At 45.3% G+C, this 20,336-nt stretch overlaps 1 protein-coding gene across 1 annotated transcript in view; it reads left to right on the top strand.

The window, feature by feature from the left end:
- The window catches only part of Sec16b (SEC16 homolog B, endoplasmic reticulum export factor), a 61,884-nt gene that overhangs the window by 32,026 nt on the left and 9,522 nt on the right, over positions 1–20,336 (top strand). The window contains exons 11-19 of the mRNA XM_052200600.1: positions 379–514; positions 908–1,138; positions 6,137–6,234; positions 8,604–8,685; positions 13,191–13,308; positions 14,922–15,033; positions 16,709–16,814; positions 18,696–18,836; positions 19,952–20,065. Of these exons, the coding sequence (XP_052056560.1) occupies positions 379–514; positions 908–1,138; positions 6,137–6,234; positions 8,604–8,685; positions 13,191–13,308; positions 14,922–15,033; positions 16,709–16,814; positions 18,696–18,836; positions 19,952–20,065 (1,138 nt within the window). The remainder of the gene's footprint in view (positions 1–378; positions 515–907; positions 1,139–6,136; positions 6,235–8,603; positions 8,686–13,190; positions 13,309–14,921; positions 15,034–16,708; positions 16,815–18,695; positions 18,837–19,951; positions 20,066–20,336) is intronic.

Here is a 20,336-nt window from a genome sequence, read left to right on the forward strand (position 1 = left end):
TTGTATGCAGACAGCTTTTAAAAAGTCCTGTCTTAAGGTAGGGATGACACTAAGTCACAGAGCAAGTGAGATGTTTGTGTAATCCAGACACGGACCCAGTCTTGTCTGACTTTAAACAAAGCCCTTACGTGCCGTTCTGAGAAGTCACTTACAGTCTCTGGGTTTACTCCCCCCATTTAAAAGATGGAAGGACGCACAGGAGAATCTCTGAAATGCCTTCCTGTTCTGCAGAAAAAAAAAATGATTTTGTGATTCCAGACTTCCGGTCCTGGGCCGTCATGCTTCCGCCATGTTAGCTAGTTCCTTGTGCAGGGATCCTGGGCACCTGTTCAGGGAGAGCCAGTCTGCTCAGGCCTTGCTTCCTCAATCGCCCCACAGGGAGGACATACACAAGGTGGATATCATGACATTTTGTCAGAAGAAAGCAGCTCAGTGTCTCAAATCTGAGACGCCAGGGAGCAGGGACTCAGCTCTACTCTGGCAACTGCTGGTTCTCCTTTGTCGACAGAATGGGGTAAGTCACTGCTTTGATATAGGGGGCAGATGGAGGCTGGCCTGAAGTTTTAGTCTTCGCGGGAGTTGGTATATAGCACAATTTGAAAAAGCAGTCTCCACGCAGCACTGTTCCCCCCGAGGGAAAGTTCTGCTCTGATGCCAACACCGGTGTGTCAATGCTAACCTTTTCTGGAGAGTGCCCCCTGCTGGCTGGGGTTTGTTGTACAGTCCCTGGATTATTGCACCAGCAGGTTTTGCAGTAAAGCCGATGTTTGAAATTCATTCATTCATAAAAGAGCTCCCGTGTATTTGCACGACTGCCGCAGGAACAAGGCAGAGACCCCGCTGTCTTCCTTCTTCAGCTTGGGGACCAGTTGGAACATCCCCCATGATGACTCTCTTTATCCTGCAGTCCATGGTGGGGTCTGACATAGCTGAGCTGCTGATGCAGGACTGCAAGAAACTGGAGAAGTACAAGAGGCAGCCCCCTGTAGCCAACCTCATCAACCTGAATGACGAGGACTGGCCGGTGCCGAACTCTGGGGCTCGCAACCTGCTCACTGGGGAGATTCCCCCCAACGTGGATACGCCAGCACAGATCGTGGAGAAATTCACCAAACTGCTCTACTATGGAAGGAAGAAGGTGAGAAAGCCTTTCCCTCAGGCTCCTTCAGATGAGTGACCACCATCCCTTACCCCGTCTCCCGCTCCTCCAATGATATGGCCAGAATACACTTCTTTTAGATAATGTGAAAAGATCAGAAGGTTAAAGCAAGAAAAATAAACATACACGGGAGTATGCCACCTACATGTGCAGTGTTCATGTTGTTCTACTGTTAGAAGACAACATCTGTTAGAAGACAACATCTGTTTCCATTTTATATATTTACTCCCAGCATTTCCTCATTAAAAATCAGTTTAAGTTTCATAAACATGCCAGGCATGGTGGTACACTCATTTGGCTGAGGAAAAAGCCTGAGCAGGAGGCCAGCTTAAGCTATAAAGGGATAACCTGTATTAAAACAAATAAACAGCTCTAAAGAATACATATATAATTAATTTCATTTTACATTGCATATCATATTGTGAAATACCCTAATAACATTAAATATGTTCAAGTAGTACAGTTTTATTATTTTTATGGTTCCAAGAATTTAACACAGTGCCTTGTACATTCTAGACAAAGTGCTCTCTGCAATCAAGCAGACAAACAAACTATCTAGGGCTGGAGAGGTGGCTCAGTAGTTCATCAGGTCTACTATCCTTCTAGAGGATCTGAGTTCAGTTCCCAGTGCCCATGTTGGTCAACTTACAAACACCTATGACTCCAGTTCCATGAGGATCCAGCCTCTATCCTAAATGGGCACCTGGACTCCTGTGAAGATACCCTCCTCGCATACATGTAATTTAAAAATAAAGAAAAAACAGGGCCAGAGAGATGGCTCAGTGTTTAGATGGTTTAGAGTTCTGAGTTTAATTCCCAGCAACCGCATGGGGCTCAATACCATCTGTAATGGGATCTGATCTCTTTTGGTATGTCTGAAGACAGCTACAGTATATTCATATATGCAATAAATAAGTACATAATTCTAAAAATGTATAAGAAATGAAAACACTCACTATCACTGAACACTAAGACAACTTATAATTTTGTTACTCATTACAAATTATATGATTGAATATTTTGCTAGGAATTAATAGATTAAAGGCTGCATTTCTGTTTCTTCACGTATATGACAGCTTTGTTTATGGAAAGCCTGTTTATAAATAATATCTCTACCACTGGAACTCAGGCATTCCTGTCAACACTGAATGCTGGGGACTGCTGCCTTGTTTACTTTTGAAGTTGTGCTCATGTTTTATAAAAAGTCATAAAGTAAATCTGAATATTTAAAATTAGAATAAAATCAATTTAATTTAAAATACCAGAAGGTGATAGGTATATAATAGAGGAAAATTTCCATCCCCAGATACTATATTTATCTCTTTAAAATAGCTGGAGGGGCTAGAAAGATGGTTCAGTTGTTAAAAATGTGTATTGTTCTTCTAAAGAACCTGAATTCAATTTCCAGCACACATGTCAGGCAACTCAAAACTTCCTGTAACTCAAGTTCCAGGGGCTCAGACAGCTCTGGCTTCTGTGAGTACCTACACAAACTATCTACTCACACAGGCACACACACACACACACACACACACACACACACACACACACACAGAGTAAAAAGTAACATCTTTAAAAAATATCTGGAGATATATTTTGGATGTATAATTTTTTCTAATGGCACCATTCTGATAGTGCTATTAGATTTATAGATTTCATATTTTTCATTTAACATGATATCTTAGATGATCAACTTTGAGGTAGACAGGGTACATGCATTCAAACTACCTGTGTAATGAAATTTTTTGTTCTTTCTTTCTTTCTTTCTTTCTTTCTTTCTTTCTTTCTTTCTTTCTTTCTTTCTTTCTTTCTTTCTTTCTTCCTTCCTTCCTTCCTTCCTTTCTTTCCTTCTTTCTTTTCTTTTTTTTTTTTAATCTTTTCTAATCATTAAGAAGGTATCAAATGTTCTGAACCTGTGGACTGTACCCAAACAGGTGGCACTCTTGATTTGGCTTTAGGAATATTTTGCTGAACCTGCTTTTTGTTATACTTGCTATATTAAAAGATATACATTGCTTTCCACCTTGTGACATTAGAGCCCTCACGATCCATTTACCTCCCGATAGCTGGAGACCAAGGCTTCAGTGCACGGGGCTTTGTGGAGAATGCTGTTTTTCATACCTGAGCCAGAGCATCACGGTCAGGTTGTCCACTATTAAAGAATGTATGTAAGATAAATGTCTAGAAGCAGAAGTGTTGGGTCAAAGGGTATGTGGTTTATAATTTTGATAGATATCGGAAAGTTGCCTCTTTAGATCATCAGTTAGCTTCGTGAGCAAAGGGTGAACCGTTACTTCCCGTCCTTAACAACATGCCTGCACACTTGTGATCTGTGCCGATTTGAGAGGTGAAAAAGTGCAGTTCAGTGTATACATTTGCACTTCTGTTACTGTGAATGAGATGATCTTTTCACCTGCGGCGATTCTTGTCCTGGGCTTTCCCGTCTTTTCCTGCAGAGCCTTTTATCAAAGCACGCTGAATTGCTTGTACCCTTTATACCCTTATGTCCTATTCCAGACTGCGAGTCTTTATTTTTCAGGGTGTGTCATAGTTAGCTTTCTCCTATTTTTAAATTAATTTATAATAATGAGGTTGAATTACTTTTGGGACTTTATTTTGACATCTTAAAAAGATTTATTTGTTTTTATTGTATATGCATATGTGAGTGCCACATGTGCGCGTGTGTGTGTGTGTGTGTGTGTGTGTGTGTGTGTGTGTATGTGTGTGTGTGTGTGTGTGTGTACCACCTTGTGAGTGCAGGGAATTGAAGTTGAATCTTTTTCAAGAGTAGCAAGTTCTCTTAACTGCTGAGCCATTTTTCGGGCCGTTACTTTGATATTTTAATATTTTATCTGACTTTTTGTACATAATGTTTTTTTTCTGTATTTAACACAGTGACATAAAAACAGTGTTATCAAATTACAGCCATTTTCTATATCGCGATTATATAGCAGAGAATTGTGATTTTTGTCAGTGATTCATTTATTCTGTTAAAATAATATCTATAGAGGGCTGGAGAGATGGCTCAATGGTTAGGAGCACTAGCTGCACTTCCAGAGAAACCAGGTTTGATTCCTAGTACCCGGATGGCTGCGTACAACTGTCTGTAACTCTATTTCTACATAATCCAATACCCTCAGAAAGAGTGCACATAAAAAACAAAAACAAATAATAAAATAAAATAAATGATCCACATGTATATACATATATAGATGTGGATATATATATATATATATATATATATATATATATATATATATATATATACTTCTCACCCAGTGTGGCATACAGAGGATAAATAAGTCTTGAACTTTTCCTTCAAGAAAGATGAACAATGTCTATAATAACAATAACAAAAGCAGAGATTAAGAAATTATTTTCTACCTGTCAGACACTAACTCAATATCTTCTATGCATTATCTGACTTATCTCCATGGAAACGTGTGTGTTAGCTTCTATTTTTGTTTTACAGATTTACAGGTTGGGCGGTTAGATTTAGGTGTGGGGCTTGAATCTGGGTAAGCATGAGCCTGAACAGGCTTCTGGGAACCACACTGAGAGACAGATGAGAGTCAGTGAGTGATGGAGTGGTGGGGTGACGGCAGGTGATGAATGAGGAGCTGGATATCAAGATACCTTTATTCATATTTGACTCAGGTATTGGTTCTTGGATTTAATAATACTGCCAACCTTGATATAAGGTCTCAAGTTCTTATTCATAAATTATATTTTTGGGATGGGCAGAGTTTTGAGTCAACTAACAGTTCCAAACCAATCTATCGGTCACTTCTTTTAAGAACAAGTTAAAAAGAATTATGAAATAGTTAAAGCGGGCTAAAGAATTATTCTAATGCCGTCTTTTCACTTGCTTTGAATCCGAGACTGAATTCCCAAATTTTAAGTATTAAATTTGCCTCCCCTATGCAATGAGATTACATGGAGAAGTGTTGGGGTAATAAAGACACGATACGTGGAGGTAGAATTAGCCCATTAGTGACTGTCAACCATATACCATGTGTTTATTTTCTACCAAAGAAGCTAATAATATCAGTTCTAAACCTCAGCTATAAGTTAAATTAAACAAGCAACTATACGTGTGTGTTTTGAAGTTTGCAACTTTAGCCTACCTTACTCAATGGTGCCACCAATTTATCCTGTGAGCGCCTGGCCGTTAACAGTCTCTGCCTTAGACTCTCAGGCTAGCTCCCGTGTGCGCCGGCTGAAGCACACTAGTTAATTGCTCTTCGTCAGAGAACACAAATGAGCAGTAGGTTATCACTCCTCCATATCACCAGGCTGAGGATGCTGGGACCTCCACCATCTCCAGCTTAGGATTTCCAAGGTTCCCCAGGAGTCCTATCCATTCCAGAAACCTGATGGGGCGAGACAGGTTAGGAATGAGTGTGATGAATCTTATGGGCCAAATCTATAGGTGGCACTGCCATTCCCATACCATGGCCTGGGATTCAGCCAAGCTCACAGACAGTGTGGTGGGAAATGTTGCCTCTGCCACAGCTGTTAGGAAGGGCACACTTCTTTAGCAGGACTGCAAAAATCCTCCTCCTCCTCCTCCTCCTCCTCCTCCTCCTCCTCCTCCTCCTCTTTCTCCTCTTCCTCCTCCTCTTTGCTACTTGTATCTTGAGACTCCATCTCTGGGGCGAACTCATTTCCTTACTTTTGATAGTTAGGTTCTTACAAGTATTCTGTAACTTAGACCGAAGGAATGAGACTGCTTGGTGGCCATGTTTGAGGAGAAGCTAATGCAATGTCCTAATGGATGATGGATGGAGCAGTGGACAGTGTAGAGACCATTAGTACACTGAGTGGAGCCCACACTCCCACTCGCCCTTCTTCATTTTCTGCCCTTTTCTGGGATTTCTATGGTATGGAATACACGAATGCCTTTGTATGGGAATTGGTTGTTTTACTTGGGTAAAATGGGCAAGGTACGATTGAATGTCATGTTTTGCTTCTCAGGAGGCCTTGGAGTGGGCTATGAAGAACCACTTGTGGGGCCATGCCTTGTTCCTAGCCAGTAAGATGGACCCGAGGACCTACAACTGGGTCATGAGTGGGTGAGTCTAGCTTACAAAGACCAGAAAAGCAGATAAACCTCCCTTCCAAAGGTGATGTGTGTATATGTGTGTGTGTGTGAGCGAGATAGAATGTATATGTTTGAGTGTGTGTGTGTGTGTGTGTGTGTGTGTGTGTAGGGGAGAAGTGAAAAATGCATTGAGAGGTTCCATACACAGTTGCCCAAGTTCTCTTTGTTGAGATGGGTATAGCACTTCTAATTTCTTGATTCCCCTCTTTCCCTCCCCTCTCCATCCTTCCCATCTTCTCTCTTCTCTTTCTTCTTATTTTCCTTGTCCTCAGCATACTGAGTACCTGTATTATAAACATACCATCCTCATGTTCAGTTCTCAAGGTTCTTCATTTTAAAACATCTAATTAATTAATTAATTAATTAAGTAAGTATATCTTTCTGACTGTGTGTAGGCATGTGCCATAGAGTGGTATATGAAGGCCAGAGGACAATTTGTAGGAGTCAGTTCTCTTCTTCCATCACGTAGATCCAGGGCATCTAAACTTAAGTCACCAAGCTTGGCAGTGAGTGGCTTTACCTGCTAAGCAATCTTACTGTCTGTCCCTAGATTATTATAAGGCAGGCAAAGAGGCATTCTTTCAACCCATGTAAATGGAATGAAACAGTTGGGCAATGTTGCCCAGGACCAGAGTTTCCAAGAATTGAGACTATTGTCCTCTGTGGGAGGGGACGGTTTGGACAGTTCCATTAGTGAAGGAAGAATGTGTGGTCACTGAAGTGTATCTGAGGGAGCCTGAAGGCTAAGTAAGGGATTTTGATTTAAGCACATGTCCAGGTCTTGCACTGAGCCTGGGGCTACTGAGAGGCTGACAGGGATATGAGCTGGTAGAACCATGAGCTGTGGTAGAAGAGGCATTGATTGGGAATGTGGGGAATGTGGCTAGAAGATGTATACTTAGTAAGAAATCACATCAGACAGTGAACCAAGAGCCATGGTAGACCGGGGGTGGGGGGTTAGGGGTGGGGGAGAAGGAGGTGACTAAGCCAGAATGAGACAGGAAGAGGAGCAAGGCACATGCATGCAAGACACATAGCCAGCAGCCTGGAGAAAGTGGGGTGAGAGAGAGCAGTGGGGAACCAGTGTGAAGAGGAGGCATTGGGTCTAGATGGACACTGTAGAAGAGTCTCTTTCTGTACGAGTCTTCTACATCCCTGTGCGCTTGGCAGTGGCATGAGGTGGCGGCCTCCTGTAGGAGCAGGTTTGGGTCAGAGTGTGAGAAAGATCCCGTGTGTGTGTGTGTGTGTGTGTGTGTGTGTGCGCGCGCGTGTGTTTATCTTTTAGGGCATGCTGATGTTCTGGAAGCAACTCTCTCAGCTTAACTTAGGTTGCATTGGCCATAAGTCCCATTGGGCAGAGTTGAATGAGGAGTACCCTTTACTTTAAGTACTGTCTGCATTCCTATTGGCTGCCACACTGCCTGGTGGTATGTTCTTCCTGATGGTCTCAGTGAGACTCTATATTACTTCAGCTCCATCTTCCCGGGGACAAGTAATGCCATCTTCCAACCATCGTGGCCCTAGGCTGGAACAGTGGGCATGCTGCTGTCTGCGATGCTGAGTGTGCTGAGCTCCCGTGGCAAGGGTGCTATTAAACAAAAGATGGTGATCTGAGGGACGATTTTCCCTTTGGGGTTTGGAAATGAACTTCCCACATCCCCACACTGTAGCATACATCTCTGCTACAGATTTTTGCCTTGGGCCATTGATTTTTGATGGGGCTCAGTGAATTGTGAAAAATCTCTCTTACTGAGTATGCTTAAATCTCAAATCAGCTGTAGAGCTTATTATATCCTTGTTAAGCATCTCCCACGGTTTGTCATCAGCAGGATCATTTCTGGTCCCTCTTCCACGCCTCTTTGGTTATTGAAAATGGCTATTTAGTGCTTATGAGTCAAAGCTCTACAGACCCAGATTGAGATAAGCCAGGAAAATGATGCTCAGTAGGACGGGTTTGGTGAGGAGGAACCGAGGGTCGCTGGGAAGGAGGGGCCCATGGAGCAGAGCTTCGAGGTTTACTGCTCAGCTACCCAGACAACCTGGAGATGTGGGTAGACCGCTCACCGATAGAAGGAAGGCATTTGGACATGACTGCCCAAGAATTAAGGCATTAGGGCAAAAATACAGAAAATATCCTTGAACAATGAAGTCTATTCAGGGTGTGTGATTCAGTCAAGATGCAACTGATCATCCCTAAAAGGCCACAAATGCACAACAGAGTAGAGAGAAGCCTTGTTTCAAAATAGAAGCTCTGTCAAGTGGAATGAATCTTCAGGCCCACGTGCTGGTGATGGGCTCCCTCTGGGCTCCGGGGCCACTGACTTTCCTTTCTTCTTACAGATTCACCAGTACGCTGGCGCTCAATGACCCTCTGCAGACCCTCTTCCAGCTCATGTCAGGAAGGATTCCACAAGCAGCCACGGTACTCTGTCACAGGCTTCCTTCTGTACCCCAGACTCCTAAGGGTTGGGAGTGGGCTGTTGGGGAATGTAGCAATACCTTTCAAGAGGAAGGAAGCATGGATAATAGTTAATTAACTATCGACAATGTGCTTGGCCCATATATGATTTGCTACATACTATTTGATTTCACGAATGGAGATAGGAGTTATTATCCCTGCTTCGCAGACACAGAAACAGAGGTACCAAGATGCACCAAGGCTCAGTCACAGAGGTGGTGTGGAGTAGGGTCATGACTGGCTCAGGTCTGTCTGGCTTCCAAAGGCCTTGCCTCTCCCACAGTGTCTGACTGTACAAGCTCTGTTGTTCCTCAGACTTCCCACAGCTGGGCTGCCCTTCTGTTCCCTGGAGGGAAGTGTACTCACTGCACATCAATCCCCCAGAGTTGTACACCTTAAGCTTTGTGCTTTTGGAGTTGAATATGGCTGAGGCAGGCCATATTCTGAGGCCTGCTCGAGAGCTTCTCTACTAGAACAGACCCCATCTTTTTGCCCAAATGTATTCTTTTTCTTTTTTTTTTTTTTATCCAATAGTTTTACTAGCATATATCTTTGCACTGATGGGCAGGGTCTGTTTTTGTTTGTTTGTTTGTTTTTCCTGTTTTTTTTCTAGGAGTGCAGCATAGCCTGCCTTTCGGATGTACACATTTATACCTTAGAATTCAGGAACATTTTCTTGGATTATATTTTCCAGCATTTATTTTGGTTTCATTTCCAGGAGTTCCATGTATATGTATCTATCTCATATGTATAATCTACTTGTAAACATGTGAATTATAGAACTATATCTGTCTCCTTTTTGTGATCCAGGGTATGTAGCTAAGGGTAATCTTGATCTCCTGTCTTCCTGTTGGCATCTCCCAACAGGTGTGAGGATTCCGGCATGTGCCACCACACCCAGCTTTGACTTTTCCCTTAAATTAAAAAAATATTCTTGTTCTTTTCCACGTTATTCTTTTCTTTGTGCACTCCTGTCTTTCCTTTTCTTCCTCCATCTCTGTCCTTCACGATGCTTTCTCCAAGGTCTCTCTCTCTCTTGTGTTCTAACACGTTAGTCTCTGTTTCTTTAATGTTTCTCCTATTCATTTCCTGAGCTCTGCTGGTCACACTTGTCTCTTCCTGTTCAGTGCCATCTCTTTCCTGAGCTCCTTTATGTTCAGTTTATGTTCTTGCTTCGTAGAAGTGTTGCTTCATTACCCTGGTTCCTGCTCGATGCATCTCCGTTCACTCTCTGTTACTTTTGGCAGCTGTATCTTATATTTGAAGCTTGAGTCTTCGCTAGCAACCAGTTTTAATGAAAATGAATTTCTCATTTTTTCCCTTTGCCCCTCCTCTTACTGTAGATGGTTCAAAGCAAAGCAAAGCAAAGCAAAGAGAAATGATGCCTTCTGTCCCCCCTCATTAAACCAAAGGGCTATTTTGGAATACAGGGTATGCTTCACAATTGAGCTGAACAGAAGCTTCAGCGCTGCAATAAAGCTGCATCATGTCACGAAGCACCTAATGGAGGAAGTGATATAATCAGCCTGTGGCCCACTGGGCCTCAGTGACGAGGACGTGTCAGCTAATATCCCCTGCTCTTAGATGGGAGCGCCAAAGCTCTGCAGGCAATGCACCAGTTCAGTATTTGATCCTGGAGTGTGCGAACTTTCTATCCTCTCACACTGAATACAAGGCCACCCTTCTTCTACATGGGTAGTGTCATGGAAGAAGCACGGCCACTGGCCGCATAGATGTGGGTTTCAGTCCACGTTTAACTTTGACTTTGCTCATTGCTAAAAGACAGAATGGCTGCTACTTAATAACAGCATTTCTCTTTGTGGAGAGTCTGATGGCCAAGAGGATTATGGGTGAGAATATCTGAACCCACCAGCTGCCATGCTTACATTACTATCCCACTAAGAAGATTAATGAATTCCCTCTCTCTCTCCCTCCCCTTCTCTCTGCTGCCCCTGTATGTTTCTGTCAGTCTCTCTGCCCCCCTCTCTCTCTTCTTATCCTTCTCTCCCCCCTCTCTTTCTAAATTGGCTTTATACTACCCTTGTCTTTCTCTAAACCAGGGAGGAGACAGAGGATGACTTTCAAGAATATTTCCTTTTTGTAGAAAACCTTTCCCTTCTGTTATATTCTTGACGATCCAGCAAGAAGAGGCCTGGCTTATATGTTTAAGTGAGAGCAGCAGTGTGCTTGTGGTATGTGGTGGTTGGCAGGAGAAGTGTTTAGCCTAGGGTGTGGCTCATGGGCTAAGCCATTGTCATAAAGTAAAAGTGCTGTTACTCTGATGACTTCTTATGACCACCTTATGATAGATATGTGCTGTTGAGATAGATAGGGAGCAAGTATCACACGGAATTGGATAAAACATCCTTTATTCCTTGTGATGATTATAATCACTAATAATTACAAATAGTTAGGGACTCTAAATGTTAGCCATTACTGTCCATTTCATTCTCTATCCGTGTAACAGGATTGATGTAGACAGTTCGCAAATTACCTTTCTTGTACTGAGGTTGTTTGTGTATTTGTAAGTGTATACACACTAATGTGTGTTCATGCCTATTGTGAAATTTATAAAGTGCAAACCGAGGTGAAGAACTGTGCAATGTGCTTCATAGGACTGTCTCTTACTGTCACGGGGAATCTTCTCAGGGATAAATGATGATCTCTATTCTAGAGATGAGGAAACAAAGGTTTAATGAAATTAAAGACTTGCTTAAGTTCATACTGCTCATATGAGACAGGACTTGGGTGGAATAACTTAAAACATCCAAAGAGAGAGAAAGACATTAAAAATGGAAATACAGTCCACGTTCATGGATTAATAGAATTACTGTCACGAAAATGACCAATTTACCAAAATCTGTTTACATTTTAATTCCACATCAAAATCCCCACCTCATTCTTTGCAAAAGTAGAAAATACCACCCCAAAATTCATATGGAAACACAAAAGACCCCAGACAGCCAAAACAATCTGAGCAAAAAGAACAATGTTGAAGGGATCACCTTTCCAGATATTAAGGTATGCTCCAGAGCCACATTAGTACAAAGAATACGGTACTGGCCCAAAACCAGACTTGTAGGACAATGGACCAAGACCAAAGACCCAAACGTGAGCACACAAAACTACAGCCATTGATGATTGACACAAATGCCAAAAACATAAGCTGGAGGAAAGGAAGCATTGTCAACAAATGGTGCTGGAAAACTGGAGGCCCACATGCAGAAGGATGAAACTGGACCATACACACCAACTAACCCCAAACGGGTCAAAGACATGTGAAATCTGAACATGAGGGGAACGCCATGCGTGTGGGTCTCCTCACAGTTCTACAGGTCCAATGACTTCCTCCTGCTGCAGGTCCACAGCCACTGTGTCGTCACCAGGGAAACTGAAGGCTGGCCTGATTTTCTCATTCCTGATGTGGTAATAGGAAGTCACTTCACAGCAGCACTGTGAAGGCTGTCATGTGTGGAAGGGCCTTGTAAGGCCAGGACACACCAGCCACATGTATGATATTGAGCAACCAGAGTCCCTGACCTTTGTGTCCGTTAGCATGGGCAAGGCCGATCAATCTTCGTTTCCTTTCTCACTAAAACCTGAGTTATTTTGCAGTGGGGGTGAGGAGGCAGCAGGGTATTGGGAGGAGGTTGTCTGTGGATATTTGAAGTGAAGGCACAGGTAAGAAACTGGAAAAATTAGTAATAATGCCACCTTATTTATTACCTTTATAACTAGTGTATATCTATGTGTGACATACATGTGTGTATGGGTTTGTATGAGTCTGTGTGCTTTTGTGTATGTGTTTCTTATGTATGGGTATGTGTTTGTGTCTGGATATGTGTATCTCTGTGTGTGCATCTGTGTATCTGTCTGTGTGTATGTGTGCATGGGTATATGTGTGTCTATGTTTTTTTTTACATGTGTTTGTCTGTCCGTGTGTATGTTTTTGTGTCTCTGTGTGTGTCTGTATGTAAATGTGTCTATGTGTCTATGTGTTTATGTTTCTATGTCTCTGTGTATATCTGTGTGTATCTCTATGTATGTCTCTGTGTGAGTGTGTATATATGTATGTATTTTTGTGTGTCTTTGTATGTGTGGGTGACTCTGTGTATATGAATCTCTGTGTGTATGCATGTGTATGTATATATTATTTTCCCTCTTTTTATTTTGAGACAGGGTCTCACTCTAGTCCAGGCAGGTCTCAAACTCCTGATCCTTTCTTAGAGCCTCCTGAGTGCCAGCTTTACAAGTGTGGGCCACCAACCTGTTCTGTGCCACACACCTGCTGCTCCAGGCAGGCAGCGTGAACTCCGAATCAATGAGTAATAGCATCACACACAGTGAATAATAGCATCAATAGCGTAACAGACATTCCCTGAACTCCATACCAACACATAAACAGCAGCTTTCTTAACTACACCCTGGGCTCTGCTAAATGATTCTGTAATTCGTTATTATTTTTTCAGGGTTGTGGAGACAAACAGTGGGGAGACTGGCGGCCCCACTTGGCTGTGATCCTGTCAAATCAGGCTGGAGACACAGAGTTGTACCAGCGAGCAATTGTCACCATGGGGGATACCCTGGGTAAGCAGAAACGGGCTTACACCGTCCCTGGGGCAACTCTCCATGCCTGACATCACTGTTTCCTAGTTTTCCTCAACCTTCCTAATGCTCGGACCCTTTGATACAGTTCCTCATGCTGTGGTGATGCCCCACCCCAAATATGAAGTTATTCAGTTGTTACTTCATAACTGTAATTTTGACACTGTTAAGAAGCCCCCAGGGAAAGGCACATCCATCTTGCAACTCTGTTTCCCAGAGTTCCCTTTGCCATCTTTGTTTGTTTGTTTTTCCATATCTATTTCCCAGAATTCCCACTGGTAGCTTCGCGTTTCCGTTGCTATATAGCCTCCTCTTCATTTTCTACTTACAGGTGAGACTCCTTTACCTAGAGCTAACCCAGGGGCGTGCCACTTCCCTCTGCCTCGGGGCCTTCAGTGGCTGTATACCATCAGAAGGGAAATGCTATTTCTGCCTAAACCACCTCTCTGTTTATTATCTGTCTGTGAACAGGGCCTTACAAGTATGTAATGTCTGCAGGATATCCATATCTCTGCTTCGCAAATTTGGTCTAACTTTTAGAGATCATGGTGTTCTTGGTGGAACGCTGTGAACAACTGCTGTTCTGAATCTGAAGTAGCCACATGTTAGGTTGAGACAGGGATGGCGGGCACCCAGCAGCCTACTTGAAAGGGAATCCATATTTATTGGGTATCAGACTCTGTGCTTGGTACTTCACCCGCTGTATTAGCTTTCTCTCTGCTGTGACAAATGGCCGACAAAACCAACTTAAGCAAGGTGGTGGGCAGTGGGTTGGGGGTTGGGGGGTTGGGGGGTGTGGGGGATGGATGGGGGGTTGTTTCTTTGGTTCACAGTTATAGGGAACACAGTCTATCATGGCAGGCGGGTGAGACGAACTAGAGGCCTGGTATTCACGGCCAGGAAGCAGAGATGCATGATGGGGCTCAGCTCACTCCCCCTTCCCCCTCTTTCTATTCACCCCTAGATCCCAGTCCAGAGGATAGTGCCTCCCCGACTCCAAATGAGTCTTCCCTATTCAGTTGAACCTCTCTGGAAAGGCCCTGAAGGCCACGCCCAGAGGGACTTCCTAAATTAGTCTATTCAAACTGACAATGAAGATTAACTGTCACACCACTCAATTCAAGTTTAAGGTAGTGGAAAAGGTTCGGAGAACATTTAAAAATCAGGAACAGTTTGGTAACTGATGTGATTTTTATGAGCACAGGACAAAGCCTTCAATTATCCAGCTTCCATAGAGGAGGCAGCCACACCCCACGAGGATGTTTAAAATCCATTTCTGATGTCCCACTTTACTTAGGTATAGGCATCTCATCTCGCTTGCCTGTGACTTTTAGAAAATTCCCAATGAAAAACCCATCAGGGGGTGGATGTGAGACAGCACACAGCATCCTGGCTGTGGCTGAGGAGAACGGAAATGCAGGTCAGAAAAGCTGGTGCAGGAGGAAGGAGATGGAGATGCCAGGAGAAGTCCCCTGGTTTCTTCTCCTGAGGTCTCCGCTCTGACCCTGGGGTCCACTGTTTACTTCTCTGTTCTACTCAGACGGTGGGTCCCACAGGGTGTGCCTCACGCCTGGGCTCTTGTTCTCCTCCTGTAGCTGGGAAAGGCCTCGTGGAGGCCTCTCACTTCTGCTATCTCATGGCTCAAGTGCCCTTTGGCTACTATACGGTGAAGACAGACCACCTGGCCTTGGTGGGCAGTAACCACAGGTATGTGACTTTTGCAGAGATGATTTCCATGGGTTGTTTTAACCCTTGCCGGGTTTCATGGCTTCACTAGTCTTTTTCTTGTGTAAATTTCGGCTACTGCTGGCTCCTCCTCTCTATCTTCTGCATCGGTCTAGGCAAGGTGGCCAGAGGGTACCACACCACACCACACCACACCACACCGCCAGAGGGCCTTTGGTGCTGTTGGTGTCTTGGTCCTGTTGGTGCCTTTGGTGTGTATTGAACTCTTCTGGCCACTGGGTGGCAGCGTAACTCCACAACCAGAGATAACATAGAAAAATGAAAAGAGGAACTTAGAAGTATATTTTCGGCACCTGGGCCTTCTCTAGGAGCCTACTTTTTGGGGCCTCCATTACTACTTCAGTATATTAATTTGGGGCACGCGCTCCTTGGAACCGTCTCCATCGGTCACTTGTTCTTTTTTTTTTTTTTCCCCCCGGAAGAACCCAAGCCCTGGGGAAGGAGTGAGCAGAAGCCCTGGGTGGTCCTCACTGTTCTGGATCTTTCTTCCTCTTTCTCCTTCATAGTTGTGATTTCTGAGCAGTCATGATTTGTGCTCCTAGAATTCTAGCAGTCAAGAGGCACAGACAGGAGGATTGTAGCAAGCTCGATGCCAGCCTGGGCAGCACAATGAGTTCTAGGCTAGCCAGGGCTATTGACCTGTCTCAATAGAGAGAAAGAAGACCTGTCTGCGGTGCAGAGCCATCCGTGCCTTTGCACAGTTGCTTTGTTACAGATTTACCTTATAAAAAGGTAACTGCACCAGGGGAAGCAAGGTGTAAAGGGATTGAAAGCCTTGTCGGAGGTGGCTCTCAGGTGCGCCATCAGGGTGGAGTTGGAGTCTAGGTTGGACTAGACTTGGACTGGGTTGCAGGAGCCCAAGTTGTAGCTGATGCCCCAGCCCTCTACCAATGCAGCAATATGTGCACCTCATGGACTCTTGAGAGCCTGGGCTCAGACATCTTCTCAAGGACCTGTCTGAGGTACACATAACCACACCTAGGTTAATATGTCTCCGCTCCCATGTTCATGAATCCTGGGGAAGTTTCTGGAGATATGTTAGCTTCTGGAAATATTCTGGTGCCTGGGATATAGGGCACCTGGCAAGCTGTGGAGGGGAGACTTGAGGGTGTGTGTGTGTGTGTGTGTGTGTGTGTCTGCCTGCATAGATCATATTCACCTGGTTTTCTTCCTCACTGGCCAAATGAACTTCCTGTGCAAGATCCATCATTTCTTTCCGGCTCAGTTGTCCTCCCCATTCTCTGCCAGGCCATCTGTGGCGCTCCTGGACTCCACAGCTTCCTCTTTTGCGCTTGGCAAGCTCAGGTTGCTCTGTGTTTCCTGGGACATGCCAGGCTGGAGGGCTGCGGGCTGCGGGCTGCGGGCTGCGGGCTGCGGGCTGAGGGCTAGTTTTTAGGATGGTGAAGTGGGAGAATTGCAGTGTCTCATATCACGTTAAGGAAGGTGTAGAACCATCTCCTCACAAGCAGGCTCTTCTAGAACCGCTGGCACTTTCATTTCTTGCCCAAACCCAAGGAGATGGAGGGCAAGGAGGACGTGCATCCCTCTTGGGCCCACTGCCTCTTTCCTCTTGCAGAGCTGCCTGAGAAGAGCATCCCTGCCTCACCTCTGTTCTTGTTATTCCCTGCTCTTTTAGTCAAGAGTTTTTGAAATTTGCAACTGTTGAGGCTATCCAGCGGACAGAAATCTTCGAGTACTGCCAGATGCTATGCCGCCCCAAATCCTTCATCCCTTCTTTCCAGGTAACTGAACCCAGAGGGGGTGACCATCAGCAGGGCTGTGTCCAGGTTAGGGGCAACCCGGTTCTTAGCCTTGCTGCTTGGCACTTGGTACCGCCGGGCAAGTCATCTCCTGCATTTGTCCTCTTTAGCAGGAGTGTGGGAAAGCTTAGGGTTTCTTTTTATGTTCCCGGAAGGTCAGGATTTTACAGTATGAAAGCAAACGGTTCTGAAGTCTTTGCTGGAGGCATACGCGTGGAGATCTTGCTGTGGTTCTGCCCCTCCCTCCCTCGCCTTCCTCTGTTGCCCTGGGCTCTTCTCTCCAAGCACTTCCGCTCAGCTCCACCTCAGCTCGCACAGTCATCCCGGTCCCTCGACTGCTCGCCTCTGACCACTCCCCCTTTCCCACTAGAGCTTCCCTCCTGCTCCGTTCTTGGTCCACTCTCTCTTCCCGCTCAGAGTTTCAACTGTTAAGGGGGCAACCACACTGCTAGGCTCTTTTCCCTCCTGTCAGCCCCTCTGTTTGGCATCTCCATGCTACCTCATGTCCCGTAGTGTCTGATGCTGGCACGGCAGCATCCTCCGGTTTGGTCCGATCCCCTATGTGTTTTGAGACCTGGTACCTTGTGGCCTTTTCTCACATCTCTTGCTGGTGTGGAGTGTAAACTTCAGTGGAGCCTTGCAGCAAATTGGCCTAAAACTGAGGTAGTTTGTGTCTGGGCTGGGACTACGAGTATTCCAGTCACAGCACTGGCTCCAAGGTCCCCGTCTCCCATTCAGTCGACACTGCTCTGTATTTTATAGGCAGGTACCTTTCGTCTCTGCCCTGAGTATCTCCTTCAGGCCCGAGACCTTGTTTAAATGGATGTCCTTCAGTGCCTGCTGTTGAGAATGCACGCGGCTCCAGAGCAATGCCCACTCAACACAGAACACACGAGACCTTGGGAATGAGTCCCTGTTTTGTGAATACATGACCCATTTAGCCTCTCCTCGCTGAGAGTTCTGCCTTGCCTAGCTGCTCCTCCGCTCGGCTCCAGTGTAGACACTTCCGGTTGCTTTTCTTTCTCCTGTTATCCTTCCCACCCACATGCTTTGTTGACGCTGTTCGGGGCTGGTAGTCTTAGCACAGCTATTCTTACCGACTGCTTCACACACTCAGCATTGTGCTACCGTGGCTTCTTGAATATCACTTCTAATCCTGTGGGGTTTTCCCTTTTGCAGAAGATGGAACCGAGGCTGGCAGGACTGGTTACATGTTACCAGCTCACTTGTGCATACCATTTGTTCTAAGCACCTTGTGTGAATCCCCTAATCCTATCTTTGTAGCTTCTAGTGGGATAGGTGGTCTCATCCATGCTCTAACAGGGAAGCTGAGGCACGGACAGACAAAGGGGCTAGCCCAAATGTCCCCCAGCTAGCACGAGCTTGCATTGCATGGGTTTTGTTGGACCCCGGAGCTGTCATACTTGGTCTCATCCTACAGCTCCTCCCTACACCTGCGTTTGTCTGCCCTTCCTTTTGGGCTTCACAGCCTCTGCAAAGGGTGTAGTTGTGTATCTTCATGTGAGCCTTGGTGCTGTACTTCACAAGCTCAGGCTCCCTATGATGTAGGCTGCTGGATAAAAGGGCTGCCTGCTGCCTTCCCAGTGGAGACCCAAGACTGGGAAGATGAGTTGACGTGCTCCCTGAATCCTTTTCTCTATAATGCAGGAACTGTATGCAGGCTGGGTTTGGAGCTGTGCCCATACGCAGATAAATGGCCCCGAATGGCACAGGGCCCTTGCTATTTGGATGCCAGAGTGTGTGGAAGCAGGCAGTCAGCTGACTTCTAAGAAGTCTTATCTACATTTTTCTCCCTCTCTCCTGCCTGGATGGACTCATCACTGGCCTCGTTCCTTCTCACAGGTGTACAAGCTCCTTTATGCTTCCCGTCTGGCGGATTATGGCCTGGCATCCCAGGCCTTGCATTACTGTGAGGCCATTGGTGCAGCTGTCTTGAGCCAGGGAGGGAGCAGTCACCCTGTGCTATTAGCAGAGCTCATCAAGGTGAGCGTCCCGAAGAGGTCTCTGTAGGTGTTTTATCTTCAGTGCTCAGAGAAGCCATTGTAGAGGGGTTTAAACTCCACATTTCATCTTCTTTGAACACACTGCAAAATTGGAGGCCACAGCTGTCTTTGACCATGCATGCCCCGATGTGATAAGCAGAGGTCCCCGCTTGCACAAAGAACAATTGGCTGGCTGGGTGGGTGGGGCAGTGGGGTTGGGGGACCGGAAAGCAGGTGTGTTCTGCTTGAGAAGCTCTGTGCATCTGCTTTTCTGGTACAGTTAAACTTCGAGCCGCGGTGTGCTGTTCTAATTACAAACGCGAGCCTTTGAAAATAGATTTTAGTGTTTAAAAGAGGAAATGATCCTTATTAAAATACTTTTAAATGCATGGAATATTTTATCACGTGTGGGACACATTTAAAAAAGAAAACAAAAACCATACCGACCCTTCGTTTCTTGGGAAGAAACAACAATCAGGCAAATAGTTGTTCCAATTAATTGAAGGAATAAAAAAACCTCCATTAGCCAGAGAGTAAAAGGCAGTGTGCTCTTCGATTTCTGTATCTTTACACAAGGCCCAAGTGCTGGATTCTATAACCAATAAAATCTGTGCTGCTTGAACCACTCCTCTCCCCACCCCCACTGCTATAGGGTTGATGGCCCAGGATGGGTGGTGATTAGAGTTTCCAGGTACAGAACATAATGACACCTCGAGGCAGAGAGCAGCATCAGCTTGTGAACAAAGTAGATCTGAGCCCCATCCAGACCAGAATCAGAATTAGCATTAACAAGGTCCCTGAGTTTTCCCGAATCTCTATTCTAGAAGGTTCTTGCAGAGAAGGCTGCTTTGCAGGGACACGAAGATGAAGAGCTATTTTTGTTCCCACTCATATTTTGGGGGAGATAATGCCAAATGGGTTGCTTATTTATTTATGCTGCAATTTTGGGAGGAGATCTGCTGAATTATTCTGTGTTATGTGACGTTTGAGTGAGTTATGACTTTCCCTCCCTCCTTCTTATTGACTCTCTCCCCCGTTGTCTTTCCACGTGGCCCATTTCTCTCTCTTGTCCTTTCTCCCTTTCTGCCCCTGGCCTGCCTGGAAACTCGGCTCTAGCTTGCAGAGAAACTGAAGCTGTCAGATCCTCTAGTTTTAGAAAGACGCCGTGGGGACAGGGACCTGGAGCCAGATTGGCTTGTGCAGCTGCGGAGGAAGCACAAGGAGTTGGAGGTAAGGAGGGCGACACTAGGGTCAGTGGGTACCCCGTGTTCCCCTTTTCACTCCCAGACATAGGCTAGACATAGAGGTGCTGATTCCCCACCGTGGGTGTCTCCTGTCGCCTTTGAGGCGTGGCCTGTGTCCCTGAATGTTGGGATTCAGAACATTTTGTTCCTTGCTTCTTTGCCTTGTGCATTTTCCTGTGTTTGCCTAGTGCCACAGGGGGGCGCTCTTCCCAACCACGCTTGCGCCCCTGCCCCTTCTCTGAGGTCCCAGAGACGGT

This window comes from Apodemus sylvaticus, chromosome 12 (genome assembly GCF_947179515.1).
Source record: "Apodemus sylvaticus chromosome 12, mApoSyl1.1, whole genome shotgun sequence".
Taxonomy (NCBI): Eukaryota; Metazoa; Chordata; class Mammalia; order Rodentia; family Muridae; genus Apodemus; species Apodemus sylvaticus.